The sequence below is a fragment of the Anneissia japonica genome, unplaced genomic scaffold (assembly GCF_011630105.1).
Source record: "Anneissia japonica isolate Jap-2015-1 unplaced genomic scaffold, ASM1163010v1 scaffold737_len1565949_cov176, whole genome shotgun sequence".
Lineage (NCBI taxonomy): Eukaryota > Metazoa > Echinodermata > Crinoidea > Comatulida > Comatulidae > Anneissia > Anneissia japonica.
The window spans coordinates 1236658-1247471 of NW_022741618.1; the positions used below are offsets into that span (position 1 = coordinate 1236658).

Here is a 10814-nt window from a genome sequence, read left to right on the forward strand (position 1 = left end):
TGAATCCATCACAGTTCAATATAATTGACATAGCCTATTATTTTGTTTCACAAATGACTAATTCATGTCATGTAATTTTTTTTTTTTATTCAATAAAGTTTACAACCTATAATGCATTAACCACAGTGTACTGTAAATTCTGTAGTTAACCTTCAGGGAACTTTATTATGTTCGAGGTTAAGTTTCAAGTTAACTTTACAGACGCGCGTATACAGACGTCAATTAACATCTAGTTGCTCAAAAATGGTAACTTGTAATGTTCGATTAAAAATGAAAAAAAAATCTATATTGTATAATATTAATAGGTCGCTTTATAAGGCGCAAACACAAACAACAATAATGACATTGCAGCGTTCGTAAAATGTTTGTCACTGGTGCTGGGAATAGTCACAAAATTGGGGGAGGCCCACCAGTAGAAAGTGTGAGGGGTTGCAATGATCCCTGCGTCCCCCTCCCTTCCTCCCCCGTTTTTACACTCAATCTGTGAAAGTCCTTCCCTTCCTGGATCCGCCACTGTATTTTGAAAATTTAGTGTGCAAATAAATTTTAATTGTATTCCTTAAAACCATTTAGACGACTTATAACAGGCTTATAGCCAGAGCTTCAGGCGGATCCAACCCCTCCCCCCCCCCTCGAGACCCCCACCGGGGTCATTACGCGGCCTACGGCCCAAGACTCCACTTTCAACCACGGATCGACGTCCTTGGCCACCACCAATTTGTTGGGACAAGAACTAAATATAGCCAAATTATGTCATATAGTTGATCCAATAACAATGCCAAGTTTCATTTTGTTGAAGCCATTTAAACAATTTCTACTACAAAATATTTAAATTTCAGTGTTTTGCCTATTTTCTTGGAATTTCAAGTTGAAATTAAGGAACTATCAACAATTTCTCTTACCAAGTGTAATTTTGTTTTATTAATACCAAGTCACATAGAATAAATATTAGGAGGAAATTTCTAAAAAGAGGACCGTTTTAGGCTACTGTGGGGTGGGGACAAGTAAATAAGCAGTGGCTTATTTTAGACACATATGTCTAAAATGGGAAATTTAATAGTGTTTAATCGGTTGTAGACATTATCTTGTCCATTGAGTCAAAGAGTATATAGAACTAGCAAGAGGTCCGACTGTTCTTATTTGTTATGCAGGCAATGGAACGTTAAAAAGTACTGCCACGACGGGTGTGTCCTTCAAAAGATCGTATATATATGTATATATATATATGTATATATATATGTACATATGTGTATATATGCGTATATGTATATGCGTATATAATGTGTATATATATATATAATATTATATATATATATATGCATCCATATCATAATTGCAGGAACATGTGACGACCCTACCAAGCTCTGTAACTGTGACGTCAACGACGATGCTCCCCGTCTCGACCAAGGCTACCTTACTGATAAAGCAACTTTGCCTGTTTCGCAGCTTCGTTTTGGAGATACTGGTGGTGCAAAAGAGAAGGGTGTCTACACGCTGGGACCATTGCAATGTGCCTAGGATTTGTTTGTCAGCCCTCTGACTATGAAAATATCAGTGACTTACATTTGTCTCAGTTGCTATGGCGACGACTGTATATTATCAAACAAGTTCTCCCCGAGTCCTTAAGACAGTTTACTAGTTTGTATTAAGAATCCAAATCTTCATATACATATGAAATAACTAATAATAATAATAATTCAACACGCATAAGCCCTACTCTACCAAAGCTATTCTTTTCTGGGGATAGAACATAAAATACAGACACGAACACGTTAAAAACTTTAAAAGTTATTATTATTTAGAATAAGATAAGGAACTATCAATATCAAAATTTAACAATATAAAATTACATCTTTATATAAATTTATTAAATTTGTTTATGGTTAGGTAGTTACTTGCCCTGGACTAAATCTTAAATATTTTTTCAAAGGTTTTTGAAGCACCACGTATATAGTTCTCAAAAGAGTATCTTGACGTTTCACTTGAAGAAGTGTAATGTGTACACGAATGCTTGTGATGATAATAAAGATTTCAACTATACTCAAAGTGCTGCTTTACTGTTTATTGTAATAGTCCAGTACAACTCACTATATTGTATTTGCCGAGACTATACATTCTATTCTGGTTACGTTTCGGAAGGATTGATCCTAATATCTCATGGTGACAGAGATTTTTTTGTACAGTAGTGATCATTATTACCCCCCCCCCCCCCCACACACACACACATACAATATGTAAATATGTAATATGCAACATCACGTAAAAACTAAGGAATGGATCATCAAAAACTTTAGTGGAATGGTTCCTACTAATCTAGGAAGAAATTGTTACCTTTTGGGAAGAAAAAGGTCAAATGACAAGGAAAAGTTTGAAGAAATTCGACTTTTCCCTTTAACATACCCTTCGAGCATGAAGGAAAATAATAGAATCGCCCATAGACGGCCTGTGTATTGCTCGGTATCCAGACACAGTGCGCAGGTATTTACCGAATGGAGTGACTGCTTTAGCTATTAATAAACTCATGTTCCGCTTTATAATACGTATATTCAAGATAATGAACTAAGTGAGCATTTATTAGTAAAATTTGCCTTGGTGAAACTTGATACAACATGGCCTACAGTAATTTATAAAAATGAACTTAAGGTGTTTATGCACATGGGGAGGCTTTAAAAGCAGCGTTTCAAGAACGCATAGTATAAATCGATGCATAGTATCGATTTGTTGCAACTTTACAATACGGTATAGTACAGTTTGCTCCATCTGACTTCTTCAAAGTTCCATGTCTTGACAATGAAGTCAGTCTTTCTCAGCAACATCTTTTGAAGAAAACTGACTGGGTTAAGGATTTGACATGAACAGCATCGACATACTTCATATTATTTACTCCCTGAGAAATCAGTTGTTGAATAGTTTTTTTGTTGATACCAAAACAACAGAACACATTCAATGTACTCGCATTTAAATTTTGTGATGTTATATTAAAATACTCATATTCTCCGTATTAACGCCTTGGCCCATATTCTAGAGCGGCATTTATTGTATCATTTATGGTACAGTAACTGTTGAGAATAGTAAATAAAAACTGAGATTTTCGATGTTTGCGTCAGGAAACTTAATGGGAATTTTGTTTTTCCCTACCTGAGATATTATCACCTGAGAATTTATCTTACTGTATGCTCAGCACGTTCCCAAATACTTGCAAAAAAAATCTTGCCAGTGATTTGGGGGGAATCGAACCCAGGACCTACAGATAACTAGACTGATGTCATAATCAGTAGACCTTTCGAGCTTGCGCATGTGTTAAATCCGATCCCCAAGTAGTAGCAGGTACTGCAATGCTATTTTTATAGGTGTTTGCAACAGAACAATTAATAGGAATGGTGTTTGCCGTATTCAAATTATAATAGAAAATGGTAGACCATATACACTACAGTATTTACCTATTAACTGTACCTAGGACTGCATCTTCATACGGTGATCGCGCATTCTATGTAGCAGCACGCAGGCTCTGGAATGCATTACCAATTGAAACCCACAGATGCAGTTCGGTTGATGTTTTTAAAACACATTTATTTCAAGTTGCTTTTAATCATTAATTGTTTTTATCATTGTACTTTTATAATTTTTTTAAAATTTTTTATTTCCATGTTTAGTATGTTTGTGTGTGCCTCGGAATAGGTTTACCTAGATAGATGGTGCATTATAAATGCATTATTATTATTATTATTTATTCCTTTGACAACAAAATCATCATCATCCTCCTCAACAAGATTGGACAACATTCCAATTGTGCCACAAAACCAACATATTTGTGTTTGTAAAACAGAACATAGGACTTTCCCTCATTGCCATAATGAGAACTGATGTTAAAATTATAAAGTTAAAAAGTTAATAACGACATTATAAGTAAAAATATAAAAAAATACACATTGAAAAAAAGTTTATGAAAAAAAGAAAGAAAACCACCTAAACGTCAGTGAGACCTGAACGAAATTACTGCAATGGCAACAGTGAGGGTGATGTGGAAATTTCTAACCATTGCACCATACAACCCAACCTTGCTAGGTCAGTGCATTTATACTTAACCTAGGTTGCATAATTTCACAGGTTGAGGGAGAAAATTGTTTATGTATTTCACTGTGATTTTGATTAACTTAGCTGTAGCTAGTATGAAACACTTTAGGGAACACAAGTTGTGTTAACATAAAAGCTTAATTACCCATTTATCAATATTCAAAATAGGTAGATATCATATTTTACTATGCACATCTTTGACATATGGTCTTTGCTTGAACGAAGTTTGAAGAAAATCCAAGAATGGAAGGTAACGTTAAGTTGCGGACAGAAAAACCCTGTGTAAAAACAAAAACAATGGCTTTTCCGCCAGGAAAAGAATATTCGACAGCTAGGTGAAACTGACTGACTGTTAGGTGAAACTGACTGACTGCTTTATACTGATAGCAGAACATATTTTAAATTATCCATATTTCATACCACTATCTGGTTCCTGAATGCATTTAAAATAATTATTTATGTTCATTTCAGATTTGGTTAGCTAGATGCTTCCATCTTGTAAGGTGTGTTAAGCAGCTGTAGGCCTTGACCAGGAATTAATATATGAATTTTGCCTCTGAAAAACAAAACAAAGATGAATGTGATTAAACAGTACAAAAAGAAATATGTAAATAAAAATAAAAATAATAAAATAATAATTATATAGAATATCAATATTTAAAAAAACATTATTCTTCTATTAGAAAAATAAAATAAATAACAATCAATAATAATATAACACTTATAATAGAATAAATAATGCAATATAATAAAAAAAAATATGAATTTTGCCTCTGAATAACAAAACAAAGATGAATGTGATTAAACAGTACACAAAAAAATATGTAAATAAAAATAATAATTATATAGAATGAATATTAATATTAAAAAAAAAACATTTATTCTTCTATTAGAAAAATAAAATTAATAACTATCAATAATAATATAACACTTATAATAGAATAAATAATGCAATATAATTAATTTTAAAAAAATCATCTTTTATTAGGTTCAGATTATATGAATAGTTTATTCATACTTCCCAAGTATATAGCTACTCCAATTTCGGAGTGTCTGTGCCGACTGCAAAAACTCCAAACTCTGTGAATTCAAAAATGTGTTTCCTACATTGGAAACGATTGTACTAATTTTAATAGTTTTAGTCTACAAAATCTCTGATGTTGGAGTGTGGGCGTCTGGTGCGTAAACTCTAATCTTGGAGTTTTTTTTTCATATAATATGCAGAAACTCCAAAATCAGAGAATCAAAAATGCATTCCCCATATTGGAAATCATTGTGTTAATTATAATAGTTTTTAGTAAACAAAGCCTCAAATCTTTGAATGTTTGCGCCAATTGCAAAGTTGTTTGCTTCGATGGAAAATTTGTGTACAATACAGTACATATGCAGAAACTGTGCATATGGATTCTATATAAAAATTTTTTAATTACCATGAGTTCCAATTTCAAACATGTTTGCACCATAAACTCAGCTTTTGGAGTTTTTTGCATATAATATTGAGGCTGGGATGTACACTCAGTGGCATATTCTAGGGGAGGGCGCGGGGGTGCATCCTCTCCCCCCAAAAAATGTATGCGTTCACTTAACTCATATTTTTCTGTTTTAGTGAGAGTTTTCATCTTTAATGAATGTGAATAAAATAACAAAATAATATCAATATTAATTAAGCAAGAAGAACTATTAGCAACACCAACTCTAGGGCTAACTATAGTTGAAGAAGCTGCCTTGGTTAAACATTATGTAATTAGAAATTTATGAAAAAAACCCAATCAGAATTAAATATAGTTCAGAAGCTATGGAATTACAGGTCTCCCTCTACTAAAAGACCACTACAATTCAATTAGAAAATATCTTTAATCTTCAATAATCTCATTACACCAAAGCTGCTAAAGACCATAGAAACCGCAGTCCCAACAGTGGTCTTTACTTGGAGGGAGACATGTACACTAATTTGAACCAGTGAATTAAAAAAGGGATTTTTAAAAGTTGTTTTTTTCCTGCCTACACATTAATAAGATTAATTCTAAGTGTTGGCAAAGACAAACTCATGTTTGCTTTTAAAAAATAGTTGGGGACGGGGGAGGGGCAGAGCGCTGGATTTCATCTTACTCTATTAGTATTGTGTCTAATCCTGATGTATCAGCAACATGTGTGAATTCAGACCCAATTAGATCTATCTGAAATAACAAGAATTTAAAACAGGTGTAAACATTACTGGATGAAACATAGTATGCAGTTACTTCTAGTCAAATAAAACTAGTATTCTCGAATATGTAAGTATGACATTAAAAAAAAAAGAAAAATCAGAAAAGTTAGCAAATATAAACTTACATTATTGTGGCAAATTTTCCAAGTATTCAGACGTTGATCAATGGAAGATGATATGAATGTTTGCTCATCCAGAAACTTTAGACCTGAGACGGTGAGTACATTGGTAAAAAAATTATTTTACAAATTTGTGCAAATAGCTTATCATTATTGAGCAGTTACCCTACAGAGTGCACTTCCGCCCTGTGCCTGAATACTGAACAATACCCAGGCTGTGTACGATTGGCGATTCCATTATTTCTTTTATGATTGAGAGTTATAGGGAAAAAATAAAATTGAATTTTCTGCGATCTGTCCTTTGACCTTTTCTTCCAAAAAGATAATCATTTCTTTCTTAAGATTATTAAGTACCATTCCACTAAATTTTATGATGACTCATTCTTTAGTCTTTGCATAATCTTGTTAACAGACAGACAGGGGTGAATACATAACCTCCTAATAACTAATACCAGTCTATGCAACACACCAATGATGACCCACAAACCTCTGTGGGGTCTATCTGGTGGTGAATTTGGTAGTACCTCCAGGAGACAATCCCTTGTCATGGGCCATATTTTACATGGCAACAGATTTAATGGTTTCTTTCGAAAGATGGTGCGTTATTAAAGCTTGCATTACTGCCTTCTTGTTAAAACACAAGGATCACAGATAGAATTGAACCGTTGACCAAGGTAATAATATGAAAACTTGCAGTGATGGACGTGTTAGTCCTTTGCAAGAAGTACTGGCATAACGAATGTAAAAAAATATAAGATTCAGCATGTGCGCCCCCCCCCCCACTGGAAATGTTCGAAGCAAAGAAATTGCACTCTAGCAGTTAAAAATCACTGTGTCTCACCTCACTTTGCGAGCTACAGTAGTTCCCCCTCACTTAATCACTGAGGGACCCCCACCTATTTCTAGACTCTTTAATTTTGAAAAAGCTTTGTGCCATCAAACAATGAGTTAGGCTGAAGGATCATCTTTTATTATATAATACTATAGAATTAAATGATTTATACTTAAATATATAACATTAATCTTACCTGAAATGTGAGTGGCATGGGCTGAGGGAGCACTACATGGATCGCCAACTTGAAAATGCATGTGTGCAGCTGTTTGAACTTCGACCTTCAAATTAGTAACATGAATTGCATTGTCATCTCCACCAGTTATTATTAAGTATCCAGAGTCTACGAAATCATATAAAAATTGAAAAAAACTAATTTCTTTTTCGCATTAATAAGCACTTGCTATAAGTTGTCAATCAAATCAGTAGCAGTGGTGGCGCCAGCAGGAGAATTCCACCTATCATATACATGGACCCTCCATCGCCCAGCCCCACAATGAGGTTGGTTGATCAAATACAGTATAATAATTCTCTTATCAAAATAACCCTATTTATACAGTTATATATACAATATTTGAGTAAGAAATATCCTTTAAATTGCTACCTTTTTTGGTCAGATCAATAGCATTAATCCCTGATTGGTGTATTTTCATCCAAAAGACAGGTGCAACATTGTCTTGATTGTGTTCATCAAGATTTGATGCCCCAGACAACTGCAATTGTTTTTGATCAATTTGAGCAATATTAGGTACATCCTCGCTAATATTTCCATATTTCTGTGAAAGCTTCTCATTATCAGATCTAGAAGAACCTGCAAAATCTGTCACTGTCTTATCATCTTCCTCTTTAAGCAAATGAACAGTTGATTCTAATTCCTTGGAGAAAATTCTACCTTGTACAACATTAAAATCTTCTCTATGTAGCAAACTATCAGTGTTTAATGATTGGTCCTCATCAACCATCCCGAAGTAATCATAAATTAATCTGGTGATATCCCACAATGCCACTCTCCCATCTGTCCCTGCTGAGCAGACAAGAGCAGCATTTCCCTCTGGTAGTTTATGTATAATGTGTGTGAGAGATAGCAGACAAACATCATGCCATCCTGATGACCATATCATTTCAATTGTTTTCTGCATTTCGTCAAAAGTAAACACCCTATAAAAAGATTTTTAAATAACTATAGTGAAAAACCAATGAATGGATCATCATAAAATTTAGTGTTAATTGTTAATATTATTTGAAGAAAGAGATGGTTAAATTTTGGGAAGAAAGGATCAAAGGACAAGGTCAAAGAAATTTAGTTTGTCAACCTGAGCATAAAAGAAAATAATGGTGTGACTGCTCTAGGTTTCTTCAAAGCATTTATTATGTAATTGTGAGCAATTAGCGTAAGACGTAGTTTTAATTTTATTGTCATCTTGTTTGCTGCTATGTTTGCTGGTGTTGGCGCATGTGCCGCCGTAAAAAAATTAGAAACTTTAATCATGTCCACGACTGCCTAATTCCCAACATTGCAATACAGTATTGCAATATTTATAATATGAGAATGTCAAGCAATGCATTAAAACACAATTCTATATCATTCATATTGTTACCGTACAACTCCATCAGATGCCGCAATCGTTAAAAATTCAACATGATGAGGGAGTGATTTATTTAAATCATGTGCAGACAAAACTTGAAGTGCCATGTAACGTGTGTCAGGATCAAGCGGCTGTCCACGTTTAAGTCGTTTACGCCGTTGATTTGTTTCAAGTGTCCCATAAGATGCAAGCAGAGAAACTGTACATGCGGATGACAAGTTCTCCTACGTATTTAAAAAAGCGCCAAGATTTTATTTCTAATCAATACACAAATACAAATGAATAAATAAATAAAAGAATAAATAAATATTATTTGTCCAAACCTGTAATTGCTTTCCAGCAATAAAGGATAATGGCATTAATTAAAAAAATAATTCTATTTTAACATTTTAATATTTGTATTAAATTAATTTAATGTGATATTTAAAAAAATAAATGATTACATTAAAAATTAGCTTACTGCATTATTTTGCACGAAAAGTTTCCAACATTTGATACTGCATCTGCCTCCTACTGAGAATAACAATACGGACTTCTGCTCATCTCCTTTCTCATTCTGACATCTTTGGCTGTCCATACTTTTTGATTCCCCAGCCTGCATTTTAGTCATGTGACCGGTATGAGATTCACATGTGGCAAAGTCTCGCACACTAGACACATGATCTTGCAATGTCTTAACAACAGCTGCTTCAGATGTTCTACCTATATCAACCATCTCATTAAGGGATATTATTATAATAATACATACGATATGATTATCAAATTTAATCACCCGATATTATAATACACATGACTTGTTAATAAAGTTAAACAATGCAATCAATATTTGAATTGCATACTTTGTTTACTTATTACTTTTGTGTGTTTGTGTTTTCTGTGTATTTAGATAATTTTTAATTAAATGAATCCTACTGATAAGGAAATTACAGCAAGGATACAATCTATTGCTACAATGTTCACTGTTGTGTCCTCACTTCCTGTTGCAACAAGCAGATAAGATTCACCTTCAACAATAAACAGACAAAATAATAAATTGAAAAACAGATGGAGAAACCAAATAAAGAAGAATAAAAAAGAAATTAATTAATTGCATGGTTTTTAATAGAAATGATATCTTGGAGAGAATGACAACACTAATTAAAAAAATATACAGTCCCCTACCCTTACAGTGATAGAAAAAAAAGTGGATAAAAAGATGTAGGATGTTCAGCAGATAACCTTTAATGGCAGCGATTGAGTAATTTCAATCAGGCCGACCAATGAGTTCAGCTTAAAAAAAAGCCTTTTAATTCAATTTAAGCTGAGATAATAGTTTAATACAAACACAAGAGACATTCTGATAAGATAAAAGTCTTTAATTCTCATCAAGACAGAAGTAAAAGTACTGGTAATCATAGGCCTAGATATACAGTGATATTTTATGTATTTTTACCGAGAATGCATTGTTCGAACCAGAATTTTATACTAAATCAGGGAACCTTAGTTGGAACATGGACCTATAGGTCCATGGTGATATCAATCATGACTGACTACTGTGAGACAAATGATAATAAAGGGGTGATACACTAGGTAAACATGCATATTTAATGAATTTGCGGGAAATGGGTTATTTTACGGGAGATTGCTGTGAGGTAGCGAGATTGCGGGAAGCCGTCGAGACTCTTGTGACTTGCAGGGGAACCCCTGCTAAATCATCCAGACTTCCTTAACTGATATGATAGTAAAAAAATGCTGTTAATAGACATCTTTATAAGATAAGATAATTGCTTTATTTATTTATTCAAGGGTTAAAACACATAAGCTTGGTTCACGTTGAACTTTTATCTAGATATACATCCACTTAAACTAGTTAAAAGTTCGACGTGAACCACTCAATTATAGCTAGTTAAAGGAATTAAGTCACTTAAGTTAAGTGACTTAACTTTACTAGAATAACGGTAAATTAACTTGCTTAACGGTAAAGTCGGCTCGGATTAAAAGGACACGATTACGTAACG

At 33.5% G+C, this 10814-nt stretch overlaps 2 protein-coding genes across 7 annotated transcripts in view; one reads left to right on the forward strand and one right to left on the reverse strand.

Moving 5' to 3' along the window:
* Positions 1-2046, forward strand: part of LOC117118857 (neurexin-4-like) — an 8421-nt gene extending 6375 nt beyond the window's left edge. Inside the window, exon 7 of the mRNA XM_033263594.1 lies at positions 1340-2046. Coding sequence (XP_033119485.1) covers positions 1340-1518 — 179 coding nt within the window. The 3' untranslated portion in view covers positions 1519-2046. The remainder of the gene's footprint in view (positions 1-1339) is intronic.
* Positions 2047-3001: 955 nt separating this feature from the next.
* LOC117118845 (WD repeat-containing protein 6-like) overlaps positions 3002-10814 on the reverse strand; it is a 27172-nt gene continuing 19359 nt past the window's right edge. For all 6 annotated transcript variants that reach the window (XM_033263566.1, XM_033263564.1, XM_033263568.1 and 3 more), the window contains 5 exons: positions 7836-8389; positions 7428-7574; positions 6406-6488; positions 6184-6251; positions 3002-4630 (listed from right to left, as the gene is read on the reverse strand). In XM_033263566.1, the coding sequence (XP_033119457.1) occupies positions 4552-4630; positions 6184-6251; positions 6406-6488; positions 7428-7574; positions 7836-8389 (931 nt within the window). In that variant the 3' untranslated portion in view covers positions 3002-4551. The remainder of the gene's footprint in view (positions 4631-6183; positions 6252-6405; positions 6489-7427; positions 7575-7835; positions 8390-10814) is intronic.